Here is a 23,985-nt window from a genome sequence, read left to right as displayed (position 1 = left end):
AGAAACAATCAGAAAGTGCCAGATTTGTCCAGAATGGATTACCTTGAATATTTTCATTAACAAAGATAATTGGATTAGAGCAGCTAGTTCTCGAGTACCAGACTCCGTGGTCTTAATCTCACAGCTCTGCTCAACACCACAGCGCCACTGAAAGTCTGTGAACACTTCTGACTGTTCAGGGTTGGTTTGGTATTGCAAGTTGCGTGGTCAACACACTGGAGGGAAGGGATGCCATCCAGAGGGACCTTGACAGGCTGGAGAACTGTGCCTGTGCGAACCACACAAAGTTCAACAAGGCCAAGTGCAAGGTCCTGCACGTGGGTCGGCGCAATCCCAAGCATGACTACAGGCTGGGCAGAGAATGGATTGAAAGCAGCCCTGAGGAGAAGGACTTGGGGGGCTGGTGGACAAGAAGCTCAACATGAGCCGGCAGTGTGCGCTTGCAGCCCAGAAAGCCAACCGTGTCCTGGGCTGCATCAAAAGAGGTGTGACCAGCAGGTCGAGGGAGGTGACCCTGCCCCTCTACTCCGCTCTTGTGAGACCCCACCTGGAGTACTGCGTCCAGCTCTGGGGGCCCCAGTACAGGAGAGACATGGAGCTGTTGGAGCGAGTCCAGAGGAGGGCCACGAAGCTGATCAGAGGGCTGGAGCACCTCTCCTACGAGGACAGGCTGAGAGAGTTGGGGTTGTTCAGCCTGGAGAAAAGGCGGCTCTGGGGAGATCTAATTGCAGCTTACCAGTTTCTGAAGGGGGCCTACAGGACTGTTTACAAGGGCATGTAGTCATAGAACAAGGGGCAATGGCTTTAAAAGAGGGTAGACCAGGAAGACAGCTGGTGACCAGATCTGTTCCCAGTGAAGATAATGAGAGCATTCCTCCAAACTTCAGCAACAGCAGAAGCGGGAGTAGTAATATCTAACAATTAGGAAGACAAAAGATTACAGACTGAAAGTTAGGCTCAGTTTTACTATAAACTTACCTTCAGTAACTTGTGTAGCTGTGCCTTAGCATCTCCATCTTCACAGGAAAACAGAGAAATTTACTGAATTCATAGGACTGTATCAAGGAAAATGTATCATCATCAATAAAATGGGAAATTTTGCAATCAAGTGCCATTAAAGCATCCAGTATATTTAATCTTCATTACCTTTGTATCAATCCAGTTAATACATGTGCTAATTCACTGGTTTCTAATTCTTCAAATATTTATTTTAGTCTGCTTACAAATTGTCCAGGAAAACAAGTACAGTGCCATTTTTAAGTATGTCCATTTGTCCCCTTTACTGAAAATGGAATGTGATTATTTCCCCCTCATGTAATGAATGTGGCATGGTTTTTCATCAGTTTTGTAACAAGTGAAGTATTTGAAGTTTTCCAGCCTCTTGTTCAAAATACACTCTGAAAATGCATGTTATATTATTCACAATCAGTAAATATACAATCATCTTGGAAAATCATACATAGAAAACATTACACACAGGTAACTAAACACGTGCTAAAAATATACTACCATTTCTCCTTAAATCTGAATATTTTTAAATGCCAAAATGCTTTACCATACACAGACACAATAAAATCACTTTGGTGTGGAGGCTGATCATGCTTAAATTGGATTTCCACAGCACAGACAAATGTTACAGATATATTAGTTGAGGACAATATTGATTATAGTTCTGGTTCTGCATGGTTCTGCAGAAACCTAAACAACACTCTTCACTGTAAAAGAGTATGACAAGTTGTCAAACTACATAGTTCAGAAGCAATCACCGTTGGGGCAAAAGTTTCTGGCATAACTCAGTGCTATGACCAAATGTTGCTTAATGTAACCTTACATGTTGTAAAGAGAAAAGCCAGAACTTTCAGCTGGTACAACACTATCTCCTGCCTCCCCAAAAGTGTGTATTAGTACCTGCTCAAGTACAGCAAACACGGTGCAAAAACCGGACCATCAGCCAGGTCCTTTTCATTTGAGCTTATTTTCAGGAGGTTCTTGTTTGTCGATAATAAAATTGCTTTAGTTCAAACTGCTAGGATTTCTGAAGTATTCCAGAAACGTCTGTCTGGGTGAGTCTAGTTCAAACTGCAGTGGTAATCTGCGTCAGTCCTAGGTCATTGGACTCTTCTCTCTCTTGAGGACAGTAAGATGACATTTCCACGACTAGTCATACAGGTTTGTTTGTCCCATCTGCTTCCCTCATATAAGCTGGGTCTTGCACAGTGTTTCTGACTCTGCTGGTGCTCTGCCTGTCCATCCTCATCTTAAAGGGGAAGCAGAAGTCCTTGAAACATCTCTTGAAGTTTTCATCCAAAAAAGCGTAAAGGATTGGATTGAGGCTGCTGTTGGTGTAACCCAAAGCGATACAGAAGTAATAGCTGGATATAGCAGCAGTACTGTGCGACACATCCCCTAACGCTTCAACCAGCACAAAAATGTGAATAGGAGTCCAACAGATAATGAAAACTGCCACGACCACAAGAACCAACCTGGTGATGCGGCGTAGGTTTCGATCTTTTTCTCGAGACCCTGAGAGAAGCCGTACGCTTTTAAGGCGCAGGATCATCAGAGTATAGCAAACAATTATAATGAGAACTGGAATAACGAATGCAAAGACAAAGACACAGATTTTCATGAAGATGTCCCACCACACGTAATCTCTGTCTGGGAATTGCAAGGAGCATTCAGTACTAGCAGTATCTAGGAATGAAGGAAGTAAGAAGAAGAAAATTGCTTTATTATTAGATATTCTAAACAACGTAATTGTCATAGCATAAGCTAGGAAAAGTGATTATCATGTAATGTGATACTAATAAATGGAGTTACCATTAAATCACTCCAAGAAAAGCTTTTAATTGCCATTGAAACTGGTTTTATGCAGCTGTGTCTAGAAATTACTTAGAGAGATAGGGGCTTTTTAAAATGCATAACATTGTATAAAATTTGTTTCCCATGGGAGGACCTAAAAATGCAGAGCACAAAAATAAAAATTTGTAAAGATGTTTCCATTTGAATCTCATTGAGATTTAAAGCCAGAATGAGTACCATGTTCAATGGAGTAGAAATCTCATAATTATTATCAAACTACATATGTTTTTGTCTGTGGGTGGAGACAGATTTTTGGTATCATGAATGGTGGGAGCCGAATGAGGTTTTGATCATAGGAAGATTTTGCCAATATATGATAATTGTGTAATAATCTTTTCCCACCTGCCTTCTTCCATGCAAATGGCATACACGCAAGTGCTTGCATTCAGAAAAACTTATTTCCTGGCAACAACTTCTTTTCAGCTAAATAAAAGCAAATAAAACATATGTGTGTGTGGAGTCAAATGGAAGCCATTCTTTTTGCAGATCATGTCATCGAAAATGCAGCCTGCGCAGAGACTGCAGGATCTGGGCCATTGACACCAGTCCACTCCCTTTCTGGTTGCCCATGCCAGGATTCAGAGTCACAGGCTGTCGCTTGATTTTATGTCCTAGAAATATTCCATCTGATAAGAGGCTGCTGAGGAATTAAATATTTGAGGTTTCATCTGCTGACCTCATTGGAGCCTTCCAGCATATAAACCATATGGAAAACAAAGAAACAAGATAAATGGCAAGGCAAGAGAAGGGGTAAATTTACAACTACTATCAGCAGTTAAACTCTACTGAAGACAAGTCAAGGTGACACAGGGATTTTTCACTCTGAATTGTAGCTTAGATTTTATCTTTGTGAGTACTGCATTTTTTTTTTTTTTCATTTTCCCTACTGAATTTGTCATTCCTCTTCAAATTATTATGTATTGGATTTTATTGAATCAGATCTAAGGGTGGAATGATTCAATACACTCTTGCACATCACTTTTTTGTATCTGTCTCCAGCAGAATTAGTCAGAAAAATTCCATCAAGCCATATTTCCCCACTATCAAAATGCTTCACAAATCAAAATGATATTGCAGAGAATTTGTTTAGAAAAACAGCTAGGGGGAAAATTGTCATTATGTTATCATACAGATATTTCCATGGTTAGATATCAGAAATCTGTTCTGCGTGATATTAAATAGTAAAACATTCAAATAAAAAAGTTGAAATCAAAGCTAAATATTTTGAGGTTTTATTTTAAATAATATAACAACCAATGGATGACTCTGAAAGCTGAAAAGGTAAAGACATATCTTTCAAGCCTGATGGAGGATGCTAAGCTTACAGCACAAGTATGACTTAACAGGGTCTTGACACTCTGTCATCTTGCTAAAGTGTAGTTGCCTTTACTTAATTTTACTCTAGAAATGTCAACAATCATCTTCAAAGAAGTTTTCACGTTGATTATTACCGTTATTTGTAGTAGATCATGGCCTAGCAGCAGCAATAAAATCAGGATGCAGCTATAATATCTAGACTAGTAAAGCTGCATCCAGATGTGCAGTTCTGGATAAAAATGAGATGTGATCAGGGATGACTGCTCCGGACCACATCCAGCTACTCACTGAAACTCCCTCCCAGAGGAAACTGCCTCTTCAGAGCTACTGACATAATTCCATACATTTGTCAAAATAATTAGGACACGCTTGCTCCATTTTAATATAATTTGTGTTTCACAATGGTATTTTAGAATTCCAAATTATCGAATACAAATGTAATGATTGTCTTACATCTCATTACAGTTTACTTTCTATGGAAAATCTTATTTTGAATTCATTAATATTCATGTGTTTCACTTGATATATATAATGCTATGAATTGTATGGAACCCATTTGCATTTTCCCAGTTTACAACTGGCAAACAATCAACAGATATCCTTGTCATAATGCACAATGTCATAATAATTTTTAGAAATCTTGGAAGAGAATAAAATCCAATTTGTATTTTATTCTTGTTGCCTGAAAAGATGCAGAACTAAGTACAGTGTCACAAACTGAGTACTTAAGATTTCATACTGACCTTTTCCACTCTGAAAGCCAAAAATTCCAAACACATTGATATATTTAAGGAAAAATAGTGCATTCTAGATGGTATTTTAGTGTAAATATATTTTAAATGTGTTTGATAAGCTACCATTTAAGAATAATCTTAATCTTGACAAAAGTAATATATTTCTGTTAGATACATTATTAATTATGTCATGTTCAGGCATCCATATTCCTCTGTACTCAAATGGAGTCTTCATACTATTACTGGGAATACTAATTATACCTCTAATTTTATTATTTTTTTTAAGTGAACAATTCTTCAGCAAGAAAGGCCTTATTAAAGCCAGGGAGGGAATATTTACACAGATGTAGAATTTATTCTGCAGGGAAAATGTATCCAGAAGGACACCACTGGGAGCAATCCTGAACTGTGAGAACAAACGGGACTAACTGAGCATGGGGTGGGAACTTTAAATAGAATTGCTTTCCATTTGATGTCCAGTTCTCGTTTAAATCTGAATCCAACAGAGGCCCTGTAGCATATAAACAACAGCTATTCTGACCAACATGACGTAAAGTTTCAGTCCTGAGCTCCGGCTGTCAGGCAAAGGGAGGATCCTTGCTTTTCCCCTTCAGCATTTGTCAGTGCAATTCATGAACACACCGGACAAGATAATTGGCAATAAATGCCCAAGAGAGACCTTAGATCAGACAAGCAGAGCTGAACAGCAGGGGCTGACAAGCATTTGCCAATAATTTCCAATCTCATTTGGGCCCAGCTGAGCTGTGTATGACCAGTCTCTGTTTCAGGAGAAAACAACAAGCTGCCTACCACGTGGCGTGGAAAGGGCACTTAATCATTGCTGGCCTCAGAGCAGCGCTGTGATCTAAATGTGATGCTTACAGTGAATGACAGAAATATTCTGCTAGTTAAGCACGCTCCAACAAAACAGCATCCCATGGCCTTCAGGATCTCATATATAGCAAGACAATTGTTCTTCCCAAATGAAGATGCCTGGAAGTTAATGTTCTCGGAGCTAGACATTGCTTTATAGAGCCTGTCAAAACTTTACTGGGTAGAAGAGTTACAGCACAGCAGACCAGGACACTTGATCCCCCAATGGGTTGAAAGAAGAGTTTCCAGAGAACTCTCCTGTCACCTACCCACCAGAAGACCAATAGCAAGAACAAAATCTATACATCTTCAGCCAAATCAATCAGCCCTTGAGCAGCTGTTAGTGAAATGTTTTGTTTGCACTGATCTACGCCAAACAGTTTAACACACAGCATTTATTGTCTCTGCCACATAAAACAGTGTCCTTATGTAAGTTTGCCATTCCTCTTGGGAGGAGCAAAACCTTTCTAATAAAAAAGTTGTTAATTCAGGAAATTATTAATCATTTTTCAAAAGATTATTTATATGTCAAACATGACTACCACCAAATAAATATGCATGTCTTGTATTTTATCGAGTCATTCACTAACAGGATGGCCCCAACCCAAGGACATCATTAGAGGTCTCAAGCCTTTTAGAGACACTGAGGTGCTCCTGCACCAGAGTCATGCCTATGGGTATGAAGTATATGTGTGCGAGAATGCTTCTCCCCTTTCTTGCTCAAGGAGGATTTCAAAATAAGATTAACCCCATAAGTTTTGGTAATGAGTCTGCAGTTATAGGGGCTAAATCCACAGTCCTTCATGGATTATAAATTTCAAGCAGAGCCTACAGGTGATCTGCACATGGATCTCATTGACTTCATGTTCTTGTAGTTGCTTCCTTGCCATGGTCTGTATTCCCAGTTCCTCTGCTGATCCTTATTCTCAGCTTTTCCAAGTCTCCATATACATGTCCATGCCTTTTTAAACAAGAATTTGAGGTACTGTCATATACAATTTAGCTTGATTTTCTGTCTCCAGGTACTACTGACTTTTCCTTTCTTTACCATGCCTTCAAGTTCTGTGAAATGGCTGTTGATAATAAGCTCCCAAGTCTTAATACTAATGATAATTTTAATATTAATGCTAATGACAAGCAGTCTAGTTTCTGCTCTTGGAACTTCATCAGAACTACTCTCACAACACCTACAAAAAGCACCTTAAGCCCACATTTCAAGTTTCTTCCTAAACTGATCTTTGATCTGTCCAAGGTGATCAAACTCCTGATTATTTTCCCCTCCTGTCTGCTAGCTGTTTTTGATGGTCTCATTCTAGCACAGACAATGCTTCAAAGTGCATTTTGTTCTTTTAGTTGGCCAGGGCATCTGAGCTTACATGATTTATATGTCATACTGTAATGTTCCACAATATAGTTTAAAATGTCAGAAATTTAGACATGCCTTTTGAAGAAGGAATCAATCAGGTTTAATCAGTATTCAAAGCTACATTTTATGTCATTTGAGAAACAAAAAGACTGAACTTTGAATGCTCACACTCACCTTCCCTGACTTTGGTACCTCCAAGAACTATCGCAGATATACCAACAGATGAGGACAACAGCCAGATACAGATGTTGATGATCTTCGCCTTGAGAGGTGTACGGAAGTCCAGAGCCTTCACAGGGTGACACACTGCAATGTATCGATCAACGCTCATCATGGTCAGTGTGAATATGCTGGTAAACATGTTATAATAGTCAATCGAAATAACTATTTTACACAGCACATCACCAAAGGGCCAAGAGTTCATCAGGTACTCAGTGCTTTGGAAAGGCATAGTCGTGGTAACTAACGCATCTGCCATAGCCAGATTGAAAATATAGATGTTGGTTGCTGTCTTCATCTTTGTGTACCTGAAGAACAAAAAAAGTAAGGATTTAATCTTTCAAAATATGATTATGCACATTCAGATGTGTAACAGTTTATCAGTCAGGCTTTACCATAGTTGGAGTTTTTCCTGACAGAAGTGCACACAAATGCAAGACCCTTGGCATAATAGTGAACACATTTAACTCATTCTCTCAACACCTGCATTAGCAGTTAGACCTATTAATCGCAGGCAAAACCAGGTATATGAACACATTTTTATCTAATTAGTCAAATGCTGGTTTCAATTCTATCTTCTCAAATCCCTCTACAAGACAATATCATTGTTACATTTGCAAGTGTTCAAAATGTTTTATGTTTCCTTGTCTAATAGCTAACTGTGATTGCGAGCTTCTGGATTTGTGGAAGGAACAGTTCTCCATTCTCCAGAAAGGGTCCATGTTAACTGTTACGTCTGCCAGGCCCGATTGCCTCTTGTATGGTACTTTCTCTTCCTTGAATCACTACAACAATGCCAGCTTATGCAGGTTTTAGTCATCTCCTTTCCTTGCTCCTTCATTTCCAATTTCTCCTCCTTTCTTATCATCAGCTTTTCCCGGTCCTCTCTTTTGTGACTGCTAGTGTAAAAGATGATTAGTTTTTAAGTAGGATACCACAGTGGGGAGAAAAATGATCATAGCAATATTTTTTCCGCATCCTTTAATTTCATCAGAATGAAGCACTTGTTTTGTCCAGCTAGTAAGAACCTCAGCCTACACAGAAGAATAGGATCTGTTTTTTTTAAATGGTACCCTGCTTTGTTCTGCCCCGATGACTGTTTTGGGGGGGGACACCCTGTGCCCCAGGGTGTGGAGGACTGCTTCCAGCTCTGTTATGGACACAAAGGATGAAGGAGAGCCTGTCAGCATAGGGATATACCTGACTCTCCTTTCCAAAATGCTGCCCCCCAACCAGTTCCTTTTGCTCATCGCTGTTAATTTATTATCATCAGATTCAATGACAGATTTTCGTTCTCAAAATTGTTTCAGCCTCATATTTTGAATATGTGCCCAAACTAGAATGTGCACATGTAACACAGACAGAAACACATCTGGCTAGATTTTTGCTGTGTGTCATTAATAATTTACAGTGGAAATGTAAGATTCAGTTTAGCTAATGAACATGTAGGGCAATGTGTCTATTTGCCTTTAAAACTTTGATTTGTAAAATAAAAAATAATTTTAAAAAAAATTTGAGCAGTGTTGACAAAATGTACCCAAAATTTGTAAATTAGCTATTAATTAAAATATGGGCAGAGATGTCATTTTATGATCAACATGAAACGTTAAAAATAGCACCAGTTTTTCTAAAATGCTCTCATTACAACTTATTGAGAAAATGAAAACAAATGCTGATTCGAAGCACAGAAAAGAGAACTGCAAGGGTAAAGAAAGTAAACCCTTCTCACCCAGGTACCATGCCCCGGCTCACATCTTGAACAAAGCCATTAGCCGGTGAAACGTTAGAAATCTCTGAGCAAAGACAGCTAAAAGGAAGCAGCAACAAAAGCTCTACACTGATGGCATGACCCCCATGGTCTGCACTCCCTCTGCCCCAGTTTGAACTTCTCCGAGATCAAAGGCAGAGTGAGGAGGCACCCAGCACTCAGAGCTGGGCTTCTGCCCCCTCCCAGATCAATGTCCCCAACAGGCCCTCCAGCAGAGGAGGCAATCTGTCCTGAGGGTCACATTACAGCCTGTAAGGCACTGCTCAAACACAAACATGAGAGGATATAGTTAGGAGAAACAAATATAAGACATGTTAACAGACCAGGAACTCTCCTCCTGGTAAAACAAAAAAATAAAATAAAAAATAGTAAAAAAAAAATAAAAAAATAAAAAAGCAGCTTTGAGTGCATCTTCAGCTGTAAGCCTGAACAAAAACACTCAGACTGCAAATCTGTGCTAAAATGGACTAATTTCCACTAAATGTCTGAAAAAGAGTAGTAGAAAGGTGATTTTACGTCTATGGACATCACTGATCATATTTGGAATCATCTTGTTCAAATTGGAAAAAAAGACTATGAGAAGTTGGAAAAGATGCATAAAAAGCGCCACAAAAATAAGTGAAAGGCCTGGAGAAAATTCTTACTGTGAGTAACTTAAAGAGCTCAGCACATTTAGTTTATCAAAAAGAACACCGAGAGGTGACTTGATTACAGTGTCTGAAGACCTCCACAGGGAGAAAATAGCAGGTACTGAAGAGCTCTTTCAGACTGCAAAGAAAAGCGTAACAAGGACAAATACGCAAAAGTAAAAGCCAGACAAACTCAGCTTAGAAACAATGATGGATTTTTCCTAACAGCTAAGGTGATTATTACTGAGAACAAATTACACAAGAAAGGAGTAATTTTTCCATCTTTTGATGTCTCCAAATCAATGTCTGCTGCTTTGCAAAGGGTGTGCTTCAGTCAAATATAAGTTACCAGACTCAATACAGGAATATTTAAATGAAATGCAATGGCCTGTAACAAGCAGAGGTGAAGCAACTAATAGTTCTTCTGTATCCTTACTTCTGTAGATCTTTAAAAACTTCCCCAAGGATTTGGATAGGGAAAGTTCACTTTCACATACAGAATTAGTATGACCTTTTTTCCTTAAAGTCCAGAAAAGTAGTAAAAAATAACTAAGAGGATTTTATTAGCCTTGAAAAATCAAGTATCTGACAGACTTAATATCTGGCATTCCCTGTTCCTTGCACCTTAATTAAATTATTGTTTGTGTGTGACACTGTGACCATATATACCATATTTTCCCAGTACCTTTTTCCCTCGTGCCCCTATCCTTCCAGTGGCAGAATATGAAAGACCCTCTGTAAAATAGAACTAGGTTTTTAGGTAACTTCAAAATTAAAATTTTTGAAGCTGCAACATCAGGCATGCACTGCTTATGTTATACATGTCAAGTGAGCAATTTTGATTTTTTGGACTATGCAATACATACACATATAAGAAAATTAATTTTCCTCACTTTGATTGATCCAACAGGAAGGATGTCTTGTCATTCACAAGTAGCAAGAAATATAGAGTCATCCCAATGTCAGCCTTTAGACAGCTTCCAATGTAAACAAATCAAAGCTATATATGGAGTGAAAATATAACGGGGAAAAGAAAAACCCACAGCATGCCATTCCTCCCATAAAGCTCTGTGAAAGCTTTAGCTCATTGCAGGGGCACATATGCACAAAGCAATCCCAGCTTTGATAACCTTACCTGGTGTGCATCTCGTGCTTCCCCACTGCTCACCAGGCTGGCGGTCCCATGACTAGCTGGCCTTGCCCAAATCCACCCCAGTTCACAGACCACAGATGTCTCCTTGCACCACTCACTCTGAGCCAGAGTAGGCACCTGGCCCCTTTTCTGCCAGACTTTGAAGAAGGCAGCAGGAGACCAATAAATAATGCTCCAATAAGTACTTTATTAAATTTAGGCAATCAGTTCTCCCAGGCACTGCAGAGGGATCATGCGTACCTAACTCGGGGATGAAGGCTGCACTGGTTAACCTCAGCAATGCTAAGTCCAAGCACGTTTTACTGATGCAACCTTAAAACTCATTGATCTCACGCTAGTAATGTAAAGAGCTTGATTGCTTTCACCTGAAAGCATCGGCTTCCGTGTAAATGAGATTTTGGGCTTTAAAGTTGTTAGGCAATATAGATTAAATCATACATTCATTTAGAAGTTAATAAAATTCATAAATGCCTTTGAGAATCTTGATTCAATCATCCAAATTCCTTTCAATGTTTTTAATTAAACACCTAAAAATTATTAAATGCCTACATGCCTCTGAAGATATGTGGTTGCAGGCTTAATCAAAAGTCCAGTTAAAGTACTGGAGCGACTGCTGTTGCTGTCAGACACTTTGAAGTGGACCCTGATAGAGTCTTGACTCAAATATGAGATGAAGGATTTAACTGCTTTTCTACAACTCATTCTATTGCACCAAAATATAGGAGGCAATATTTTACATGGTTTGGGTTTGTCCCCCCATAGTCTCCATTCGCCCAAATCTGCACTTGAACAAGGTCAAAACAGTGATCAAGTAAGGGAATCTTGTCTTCTTTTGCAAAATTAGAGTTATTGATCAAATACCTGAATTTCATTTAAGGAAAAAATACTGCTATCTGCTTTACTTGGTCTGGCAGAACAGATAGGGGAAACCTGGACATAACTACAGCATAGATGGCACAGTGAGAATTAATGGCAAACATTTTCTTAGTGTCTTTGAGATACAACTTTCAAAGACCGTTAAAATATTTACAAACCATTGTTGTATAAACTGTTTGTGGGAAATCCTGTGTCTAGAAAACGGTTTGTTAAATACTGGGATTTCCTAATAAGATTACAGCTTTTCTAATACTACCTAGGAATGGAAGGTCCCTCACTTAAATCAGGTGCTAGAATCTAATTTCAAGAGGCAGAAAAACCTCTGATGACTTAAGCTATCTGGTGGATCTTGAGACTGCTTGTCAAGCTATAAGCAGGCCTCAAGCCTCTGTAGACTTTAAATAACTGGAAGATACGTGGAAACCCTGCAGAAAAATAGTCAAGATGAAAAATAAAACTTTGGTTTAGATGTATTTTTTTGATGGATATATGATGGGAGTTTTTAAGGAGCAAGATTTAAATGATGTCTACTTACATGTCAAAAGTAAAATTCACAAAACTATCACAACTTACGCTAAGTCCACTTTCCAAAAGTTCTTTGAGACTGACTTTAGTCTGACCCTTAGAAAATTTCCCCTATTACTGAGCTGACTCATTGTTACTGTACTTTTCCTTCTGGAGTAGAATTTACTTTGCACATTTTTTTAAGACAGGAAATAGGAAGAAATCACACCTCCAGCCGAAGCTTATCAATGAAATTGTGGTAACAGAAGAAGGAAGCGTGCTTTTAAGAAGTTGGTATGCTTTCAGAAAAAAATCAAAATGCATTACTAAATCTGCTAGTAGAGCCCCTTAAAGTTGTTATTATCTCAAGCAGAGGAGAAGAGTGTGATTCTAAGCTACACCGTAACATTAGTAAAGCTAATAAAAGTTGAGAAGGAGGCTCTGGTCATATTTTTTTCATGTAAGTGTAATATGCTGGAATGTTCCCTGCAGTATGAAGTAAAGAATGGGGAGGGGAGCAAGACTAACATGCTATAACAACCTTCTCCAATAGCAGAGTGAAGGTACAAAAGCATGAAATACAATGAGGTATAACAACACATATTTTTGGCAGATACCTGAGTCAGTGAATGAAAATGAAAGCTAAAGCATATCTAAAAGCAAATTGCAAAAACACCTATCAGCAGGATGCAGGCTCTGTTCCACTAGGTTCCTCTGGATGAAGTATATGGAGATCAAGCAGCTGAAAATCTTAGTCAGGAAAGCTCTAAATCTCAAGGCTATATTCAGGGCACACTCAATATCATACTGCGTCAGAACAGGGGAAAAAATAAAACAAAACCCAAAGGCCAACAGAAAAACCCAAAAAAACAACTCAGGAGGATCTGTTCCAAACACATGCCATGTCAAAAGGACAGCTCAGCTATCTCCTGGATCTTTTTAAGTCAATATAAAAGGCTTATGCCATTATGAAACTAAGACTGAGGTCATTTAACGAATGCAAAAAATCAATTTGCTGCAGTTTGCATGTTCAGATTGGGTTATATGTTATTACCACATTTTGAACGACAGCCAGAATTTAGCAGGGGTTAGGACCTCGGAAAACACTTTAAATAAAGGCAAATTTTGTTACTGCACACATCTAAAAGTTGCCTGTCTTTAATATCAAAATTCTTAGGAGTCGACAAAAAATTATACATGTTGCCTACAAAATAATATCCTAAAGTGGAATTCTCTTTATTAATAAGCGCCTGTGGGTACCTATTTTTAATCGGCTTAAAGAAGAAAAGTATGATCTTGTCTTTTGTTCTCCCCTCAGGGAGCATAATCTAAGTGAATGTCAGAAGGTATCATTAAAATCCTTAAAATCTACCACTACCATTCCTCCTCTGAACTGGCCGTAAACTGAGCCTGAACAAGATCTTGCAAATTTAGATTAGATGTGGAAGCTTTCCTTCTTGAGCTAAAGAACCAGCTTCTGAATTATAGAAGTTAAGTTCAAATCTACATATATTTTTATGTGAGCTTAAGAGCCTCTTTTTGAAGAAATATGCTTAATGTTGGAAACAGCAATACTGTGAAATTTGCGCTTCCATGATTTTGCTAGGGGAGCTCACAGAAATGTCAAGATGCTGTGATTTACTGTGGCTTATACTGAAACAGTAAGAATGCAGAATTTTACAAAATAGGTACTTTATCCAAAACCAGTATGTCTAATATTATTATTAGAGAGCCTAGACAATTAGTTTAGACTATGTACCTGAGTTTTTGAACTCTGTTGGCAAGTAAGATGAATCTAGACCTCGTCAAGCAGCTGACTCCGTCTCTTGAGAAACTATGCTGCTGCAGATGTTTTCCAGTGACCAGTCATGCTATAGGGAGTTCCCAGGGTTTTACAGAGCCCGTCATAGGTACATTGGCCTGCTGACTGCTGAGTCTCTGTCTCTGTTAACATCCACCTTTCTCATTGTCCTTCTCTCTTAGAAGGATTTTTTTATTATTATCATTTCATGAAGGGCATGAGCTGCCTTAGCAGATCAAAGTGCTTCCTATGTGTTTGTGGGAGAGGAAAGTGAGTAGGACAGAGATTGCCTGGCAAAGATAACAAATCTCATTGCTCAAGGGGACAGAGATAGCAGCTCCACCAGAAGATCTTTTAGAGTCTTACCTTCCTTAGTAGGAAATAGGTAGCTATGTATGCAGAATTTGGTTGGAAGCAGCCAAATGTTATTGAAAAATTGCTTCCCATAGATGTTTCTGCAGGATAGAAATAAGGAAAGAACTCAGAAATCTCTCATGCAGGGGTCTTGGGGTGTGAGCATCACTCTTGTTCTCAAAACCAGGCACCTGGTCTCCATTTTGCCACAGGGATGAGTAATAACTGCCACTGTTGGGAGTCTTTTATAGGACAACAACACACTTGGATGTGTGGAGACCTGAATCTCTGGTCAGCACTCCTGTAATAAAGTTGAATGGGAGACTAGGGACCTCACTCTAGAACAAGGACAGAATTATGTGGTAGGGCAACAAATGCATACATCAGTAGTGAGCCAGCTCAGGGAAAAGTCATCAGGCCCTCACAGGAGGCAGGTGGGAGGCTTTCTCTGGGCTCTATCCATTCATCTGTTTTCCTCACCTGCCTCAGAGAAGCCCACAGCACAAACCACCTGAACGCATGCTTTTCCAAAGGAGATGATACAAGTGAAATGCAGGAAACTTTAAGATACGATCAACTGAACAGTACAGCTGATAGCTTCCATGGTGAAAATATTATTCTCCTGCACACTTTAACAAACCAGTCATTCTGAAAGAGTAAGTCCTGATGCTGGCCAGCAGCCAGCAGCGGGGTATAAAAATTTTTCTGGGTGTGAACACTAAATGAACACTGAATAGCTTGTCCAAAATGAACACTGAATAGCTTGTCTACCATGCAGATTCCCATCTGTCACTACTCAAGGAGGGCTTTCCCAGTTGTCTTATGGTAGCCACAGTGGCTAGGCTACCTACAACGCAGTGGGAAGTGGATTTAGCTATGCATTCAGTCAGCAAATATAAAATCCTCTGTTCTCCAGGTGCAGGGTAGCTAAGTTTGGGAACCCCAGATATTCGCTCATAATGATGAATAGCAATGACTTTAGAGCAGAGATGAACAGGCAGGCAGAGCACTGTGTGTTGCATAGATGGACCGGTGTGATAAGCAGAGGAAACAGAAAAGTTCTGCACATGTTCTTGCCATGTATTAGTGGAAACTCATGCACTGAAGTAAATCGTGTTAGACTTTCATACTTATGCAGAGAATACAGAGGTTTCGTCATAAATAATGTCTCGAAACTGAAAATAGCAAACTGCCTAGAATTAATTTTCACTTCCCTAGAGATTAGAAGGTGAATCTAATGAGAGCTGAAACCTCTGGCTTGAGGAGAAAGAAATGTTTCAAAGATGATACACAGGCTAGCACGCAAACTTCCCAATAGGAGCACAGAAAAGCTGTGCGCCTTTACATATTCTTTATTTACATTCTTTTTTGTATTTTGCAGAATGCTAGCATGGTCAGACACTCCTTTTTCCATGTCCTCGTTCCATCTGTACACACCCGTTCCCCACAGCTAATTCAGTTTGTGCACTCACGTCTGTCAGCACACAAAATGACATTCATACTGCCACTTCCTCATGCCTCTCAAACTCCCCACAAGAGGATAATAATAAACAAAGCACAAGGTCTTCCTTGAGGAGAAGAGCACGGGGTTCACACTTTGTAAGAATTGCCTGATTCTTACAGATGGGAGGACCAAAACAGAGACATGAAGTAAACTTCCTAGAAGTAGAGTTTATGAAAGTTTTTTTCTGAATGCTTTTCCTTTAGAAAGCAATAAGTAACTGAAATCAAAACTATCCTTGGGAACTCATCTGTTTCAGAGAATTTCACTTAAGGGACAAACTAATCACAGTTTAACTAGACAGTGAGAGTAGCAAGCCAGGAAGATTATCTTCCCTCACTCAGTGCATCCCATGCCATCCAAAGTCACCACGTTAAGAATTTCCTGCCACAATACCCTTTCAGCAAATTCAAAATCCTCTGTTAGGAAAAAATCAAATAAAGGATCCTCACTCTTCCCTTGCTCTGTCCTCTTCACCAGAAGGGCTTAACCAGGCTGCACCCCCCAACACCATCCCCACGCTCTACTCCCTCCCCACACTTTGGCCAGGAGCATGAGCTTCCCCACCACTCTCCTGGCTGAGGACAGGCACGCTATCTCAAGCTTTCTGCCTCGTCAGCAGCCAAACCAGAAAGTTCTTGTAAGTTTTCACTTCTAACAGTTCAAAATGGCTCCCCATAATTTGTCTTGCTTTCAGACATTGATTCCAGTTACGCCTTTCTCTGAAATAAATGACTACCTGGCTGCTAGCCCAGCGGAAGTGTCTGGATGGATACCAAATTATGTTTCAGAAGCCAAACAGATTACTCACTATATAGGCTCTCTAATACTGTCTCTAGGAAATATTCTCTCCAACCCTTTCTTCTGCTCTCTCTCTGCTTTTTCAGTGTCTGCTCTTCTTATCACAGCGTCATATTGGGAACTAGTGTTGAGTTTCTTGTCTGCTTAGAAACCCCAGGTCTCACTTATTTATTATCTAGCAGGGTATTAAACATATTAGAAAATTCAAATTTTGTTTAAGTGACTTGTCAAACTACCCATATTTTTTTATAAATCTGTCCTCTTCTGTGTTTCCTGCTACCCTGGTCTTTGTACCATCTGTAAAAGCTGTTGGTAGTGGTCAGTCTTCAAATTTGTGATGAAAATTCTACCAAGTTTGACCAAACCCTGCAGAACCCACCAAAACTACCTTCATTCAGTGAGGTGAGGCCAGGTGCTCTGAGGTCCTGCGATGAATTACTACCAATCCATTTGATACCTGTGTACTGATAATAGTAAGGTGTCAGATGTTGGATCAGGTAAAAAAAGGCAAAGAGCTACAAACTTCACAAAGTATAATACAGCTAGGCATTTAGTTTTACCAGCCAAACCCATGATTTCATAAAAGAATGAAATCATACCAATTGCAAGTAATAGGGAACAGGTAATTCAGTCAGGTTGACTCTTCTGGAGCTTCATTTTTCATTTCAGAACAATATTATTTCCAAATATAAATTAATAAAATTGGAAAAATAATTTAGAGCAAATTAACAAGTAATCTTTTGATATTATCAAAATCTAATATTCATTTAAACCACTATATTGAATCAATTTAATTTTTGATACTTTTTTTTATATTTTCATTCTCATTTGGAATGAATGATGGAGAAGATTTAAAAACAATCTGGAAAGGAGTTTATTTTATATGACATTTCTTAACAGACACCTCCTGTTACATAAGATGCTATTCGGTTCGATGAATTTAAGAATAAAAATGTATTACTAGTTGTATTTTTTCTTCAACATAAGACTAAGCAGAGGAATACAAGCTTTCTCTTTTCCCTTGGGAATGAATCTACATATCTGTGACACAGCCTCTTATTAAAAGTGTTTCTGAATGTAGAAAATTATTCAGTTCACTGGAAGCTTGAAAGATAATTTTAAAAGAAACACAAGATAGGCTATTTAAGATCCTGATGATGGCAACTGCTCTCAGTAAATGACTTCAGGTATAATGGAGGTAAGGCACCTAGAAAAAGTGAATTTGGGGGCGGGGGAGGGGGGGTAAGAGACAGCATCTCTCAGAGTTTTTACCAGAGTTAATTTATGGTTTTGATGAGAGTGAATTCATAGTTAAAGTTGTAACCTTAGTCAGGGGACTTTTCTTCCCTTCCAGCTGACACAAGAAAGCACCGTTTTCTTTAAAATCAGCACTAAATTTTAGAGAAATAAAGTCAGGAAGGAGGAGGAAGGGAGGAAAAAGACTTTGCTTCCAAGGACTAGTCTTATTTATCAACTTCAGCCAACTATTTCACTTCCAGAGATACCTTCTAAGACCTCAGAGGTACAGCTGATCTCAAAAGAAAAGGTTTGAGATTGAGACAGTCTCTGATCATGCCAAGACACACATAGCTGTGTAACTTTATTCAGGTGAGGTCAGATAATTTCACCTGGTTTCTACAAACCCATTCCATGCCTCCTGTCCTCCTCCATAGAGGGAGGACTGTGCTTCCCACACAGTACCTGCATTTCCCACCAGTGCAAGAGGCAACACAATACCCCCTTTCTCTCTCACTCTCTCCCCAAGAAAAGCAGCGGCCGCAGGAGACTGTTACATCCCATGTGCCGCGGCTTGGAGTGAGCAAGGTACTGTCAGCCCACCCGGCCAGCTGCTGGCCTGACAGCAGACGCCCTGGGGCTGGTACACGTCCCTCACAGCTGACGCGAACACGGGGAGAGTTCCTGCAAACCATCCACACCGTGAGAGCCGACTGCACCAGGCCTGCAAAGAGTGCGGGATGCACTGCAAACCTATTACAGACCTCTTTCTGCACATTAAAAATAACCACTGTCCATGTGCCTAAGGGGTCTGAGGGTGCTTACAATAGCCCTGGTCTTGCTCTTTTAGGATTTTTAGTGATTGGGCTTTGGCTTTTAAATCTAACAGTTGCTGTGTGTTTAAGACAGTGAATACCAGTATCTTCATTTTATGCATGAGAAAACCAAGTCACAGGGCCATGAAGTGACCTTCTCAGGACAGGAGAGAGTGTTGAAGCCTGGTAGGAAAACCAAAAGAAGAATCCAGGTCTCCTGAGACATGGTTTAACAGGCCATGCTGCCACCACCGTACTAAAGTACCATTCCCACTCTGCCTTCAACACAAATCTCTGTTTACAGGAGCTGTACCAAACTCTGCTACTTTTCCTTCAGGAGCTCATGGATGCTGTCAAAGTGCTGTTCTCCTGTGGGTTTTCCCTCTGAGGGAACTCTGAGAGGGTTTTCCTTCTCAGCAGAAACACACCCCACCACACCTGAAGGAGATTTTGGACACCCAGTACTCTGCATGCAGGCTGCTGAGATGCTGACTCACTGGTCTCCACGAGATTCTTCAGCAGCTCTTGTGAAGAAGTAGCAAAACTGCCCCTGTGGACATATCAAAGCAAGGAATAGGCCAAGGCCTGCCTACACCACAGCTTATGGATGAATTTGAGCCTGCTTCTGAGGCATCTCAGGACTGTTTGGAGTCTCCTGAATCTACCACAGCATTAACGCTTCAACAGTTTCACTGAGAGTCTCAGAACAAAAGAGGTCTTGTTTGTGTCACCCAAAAGATGACTTGGTGTCAGCCTTGAAGTGGTCAGGCAGTTGGACTAGATGATCATTGTAGGTCCCTTACAACTGAACTTTTCTAACAGCATCAGGTGTTGGTTAAAATAGCAAAGGGAGGAGAGCCAGGCCTGCATTGCCTGCTGGTCTAGAAGGAGTTAGGAGGAAGAGAGAAGATCTGGAATTCAGAGAGATGAGAAACAGCAACGAGGGGCCTCACACAAACCTGTGCGCAGCTGGAGGATAAAGAAGAGCCACAGTGTGTTCCCATCCTCCTTTAGAGTTGTGGCAGCTGGACAAGAGGCAACATGGGATGGCTGGAGGACATGATTCCCCTCTCTCTTGCCACGTTCTTTCACAAACTTCACACACACCTTGGCTTTCCACACCAAAGGACATCACTGCAAGTTACATTTTTTAATGGGTCATGAAAAACCCATTTTGAGATGCAGTCATGCAGAGAATGGATGTGAGGGAAAAAGAGAGGGAGATGAGAGCTTAGGACAAAAATGAAAAAAAAATACCTCTTACATGAACATTTAGAATATTTCAAAATCATAAGAAATGTTTGAAACTGTAGATGTGTGTATACATGCACTTCAGCTAATGATTCTAGCAGTGTTTAAAGCATTTGCCACAGAGAAAACCTAGGAGAGGGGCATACTGAAAAAAAAAAAAAAAAAAGAAGAAAAAAAACCCAACAGGCATTTTGCCATTCTTTTTTTTTTTTTTTTTTTTTTTTTGATCACGTAATCAAGAGATGGACCAAGAGGAAACTGAAGCAAAAGGCTAATGTAGGAACTGGTAGGAGAGCGAGCCATAGCTAGCTAGACCCTCACAAAAGTAATCTTAGGAGGGTAACCGAAGGAGAGAAAAAAGAAAATACATATGCACCAGTATAATCCATACACACTAACTTTTAGATTCTGGCTAAGTTGAATTTATTTCCACTGCACACGCCAGTTAATCCACTGTCATTATTAGCAACTGATGGCTTAGAAAAATCTCTGCCTTTGCAGCTCTGTGTGTGTCAAGTATGGAGTGTCTCTTCTTGCAAGAGAAATACAAAAAGAAATGAAATCTCTACTCTGAATGAAGGGCAAAAGGGCATGGAGGGGGTATAAAAATAACAGCATCACAAAGCTGGAGCAAACCAGTTTCTCCATTGACCACAGGCATCTTTATTTATTGCACTGACTATTAAAGGGAATTTTATCTCCATTATTCAAGAATATTTACCTGGTTATGACTCATCTTTCGTAAAGTACCTCATCAATAACTTCAGTGCTTCTAGTTAACTTCCCCCTATATCAACTCTGACAGTTATTTCACCATCCTGCAATTGCTTGACCCTTATCATGCATGCTTTACTAACAAGATCCCTTCCAATACCTCCTTTTTTTTTTTCTGTGTACAAGCTGGTTTCACTTGATCAGTGAATACTGCACAATTTTTTTTTCAGAATTTTTTGCAGGATTCAAATGGACTGTGGAACAAGAGTCCAAAAAGTTACATGATTTCAGTCCCCTTGGTTGCTCATTATCGCCCTGCTGATCTGCACTGTTCAAACATTTTTATAAATTGCAAAGGTAAAGGACAAAAAGAGAGAAATCATAGTGCAAGCTAAAATATACACCAATACACAAGTTTAAGTGCAAGTGCAAGTATTGGTGCATTTCACTAGGTGCTTTAATATGAAAAACTGCCTAACGCAGATACCCAGCTTTCTCCTGTTTCCTGAAAAACAATAGGAAAGATATTTCAGCATCTGCTTTGCTTTCTTCAGTCCAACACCAACAACTGGAGTTAAACACCACTAGACAGAGAAACAACATCCCTTGCCTTACATTAAGCATTTCCACATATCTTTATCGTTTCCTTTTATTCCCACCTTGTTAAACGAGCTACTGGGTGACAAGACAGTAATGTCCACACGACTAGGCACATAAGCCATTCCTCGGGGACTCCTCACAGAGGAAAAAAGCTGCCTTGCAGAAGTTTCTTTCTGCCGCTTGAGCTTTCCCTCGGATGCGAGCAGCCTCTCATCCCTAGAGGGCACCCGATGAACGCAGCTCCGGGGCACAGAGCGCCTTCCCCGCAGGCTGCAGGTTTTATCACTTTTAAACAGCTTCTCCCTTCTGCCTCTAACTGCACGTCCAGGCAAACGCTGGGACTGAAAAGGTTTGGGTCGTTCCAGTTACTTTCTTCCAGCTCCTCAAGTAAGGACTCCCAGAGAGCTTCCATAAACTAACCCCCTCCCTCCACTGCCAAATTTAGGGATGGCCATTTGCACCTCTTCCACCAGGTACTCCAAAGCCCCTTACCTTATGATGACAAACATGACCAGAGAGTTTCCCACCAAGCCGACAACGAAGACCACCGAGTAGACAGCAGTGATGATGATGGGGATGGCGGGGGAGATGCTGGTGTGGTTGTGCTGGGCGTCCGTGAAGGCCCCGGTGGCGTTGCTGTCGTAGTCCGCCCAGCCCAGGATCCAGCTGCTGCTGGTGCTGGGGGGACGACAGGGCCCCGGGGAGCAGGTGGAGTCCGGCTCCTCCCGGAAAATCTGCACGGGGGCATCCATAGGGGCACAGCCCCCACAGGCAGGAGGGAGACCGGGAGGAGAGTGCAGACAGCAGGTGGCGAGAATGCTGGAAAGAGGGAACAGAGGGAAAGAAACAGAAGTGCTATCACAGCCACTGGACTTTAAGACCTCCAAAATTTGTACATGTTAAGGGGAACTCTGCTGCGATGGGAACTGTAATTTGCCAAGCAGAGATTTAAGCAAACCACATTCATATTAAATAATTACAAGATTTACATCTCACCATGTAATGGGTAAATGCTGTGCATCCAGGTGCACAAGGAAAGTTTTCCTCCACTTTCAGAGACTCCACAGAGAAACAAATCAGATGGGAAACAGCTCAGATCCACCTCCACACTTTAACCCTGTCTCTCCCATCCTCCATATTTTAAGTCAAACAGTATCCTAATGACAGGGGGTCCTTACTGCCTAAGCTCTACTATAAAGAGGGGGAGAGAGAGAAACCTCTCTGCACATCTGCTTTGACATCCTGCTCTGAGTTATTTTTTTCCAAATCCCATACCTGCTTTCAAAGAAGAGACACATTAATGACACAAAATACCTCTTTCAGTCCAGGAAAAGGAGTCCTCAAACAGATGTTCTTCGCAGGAAAAGAAAAAAATAAAGCAGCTCCGCTTGGCTCCTGGAAGTACCACCGACCTTTTAGGACTTTTGAACCTGAGGCATCTGCGCCTTTGGAGAGGCGTGCTGGCAGCGGAGCCGATTCTCAGGTGTGAGCTGCGACGTGGTAGCAGCAGTTGCTGCTGTTCCAGCTCCCACCACTTCTCCTTTTCCCTCTCAGGCTCCCTCTGCCTCCCTCTCGCTCTGCCAGGGCTCCAGCAGCACTCTGCACTGATGCACACGTTCTCCTCTGTCTCTGTCCCTGCAGCTCAGAAGCTCACATGACTTCTGTCTAAACACTGAGAGGCAGATAAATTAAAAGAAAAGCAAAAAATACATTCCGCAATGAATGAATGGTGATTTTTAATATGCTTTTCTGAGTTTTCTTTCCTCATTCCCTTTGCACTCCCAGGCCTCAAGCAATGATCCTCTCTGCCTTGTTGAATCCCACATGCTTTTACAGATGCTGAATAAACCAGGAATTTTCAGTTTAGATGGCTTGCCTGGTCCATCAGCTCTTTTGTGCCTCAGCTTCACATGTGCATCCAAAACACTTCTCACTGAGTGGCTGTGAGCCCGTTCCTTTATATCTGCAACTTGGAGGAAAGTCAGAAGCTGGCTACCGAAGCAGAGAGAGGCACCTCGATTACTGTCCTTAGTTTATTCAAGCTGCCCCACACTGTGTGAGAAGCCAAGAATTCCCTGTAGCACTGCTGGAGCTCTGCTCTCCCCAGGCTCCAGCTGCAGCCAGGGATGGAGAGATGGTGTGTGCAGAAATCACATCCCTTGGAGCTTATTCCTAATATACTCCATCAAGCAAGGACTGGGAACACACCAATCTGTGTTCAGGATATCCCTTAATTTGCAAACAGACCTTGAAATCCCAACCAGGAGTTCTTCTAAATGGCAAATTGGAGAGGTGAGGCAAGACCTTGAGTTGTTCCCTCTCCCTTGGAAGAGGTGGGGAACAGCCAGGCTGGCTGCATCTCCAAGCATGCAGCAGGAAAGCAGGTCTCTGCGAGGAACAGCAGATGGTCGTGCCTCCCTGGGCATTTGGTGAAGCCTAGATAGCCGGAAAAGCGATTGTGGGTTTCCTTCATTCTCTTCTAATGCTGAAACTTTAGTTTGTAGTCCTCTTGTTGAGTGTGGCCAGGCTGCAGTTTCTATTTCTAAAATATATTTCCTTTCTAAACCTATAATCAACATAAGAAATTATGTCAGCTGAAGAGTCAAAAGTC

At 40.8% G+C, this 23,985-nt stretch overlaps 1 protein-coding gene across 1 annotated transcript; it reads right to left on the bottom strand.

The window, feature by feature from the left end:
* Positions 1-1,192: 1,192 nt before the first annotated feature.
* OPRK1 (opioid receptor kappa 1) lies at positions 1,193-23,611 on the bottom strand. Its single transcript, XM_010311167.2, has 4 exons — positions 22,689-23,611; positions 21,867-22,193; positions 7,327-7,679; positions 1,193-2,694 (listed from the first exon to the last, which is right to left on the bottom strand). Exons 2-4 carry the CDS (start codon positions 22,124-22,126, stop codon positions 2,162-2,164), a joined length of 1,146 nt encoding a protein of 381 aa, XP_010309469.1. The 5' UTR covers positions 22,127-22,193; positions 22,689-23,611; the 3' UTR covers positions 1,193-2,161.
* Between the last annotated feature and the right edge of the window lie 374 nt (positions 23,612-23,985).

Source organism: Balearica regulorum, chromosome 2 (assembly GCF_011004875.1).
Source record: "Balearica regulorum gibbericeps isolate bBalReg1 chromosome 2, bBalReg1.pri, whole genome shotgun sequence".
Taxonomy (NCBI): Eukaryota; Metazoa; Chordata; class Aves; order Gruiformes; family Gruidae; genus Balearica; species Balearica regulorum.
The sequence above is the reverse complement of the archived record's forward strand: the minus strand, read 5'-3'. Positions and strand labels throughout refer to the sequence as shown.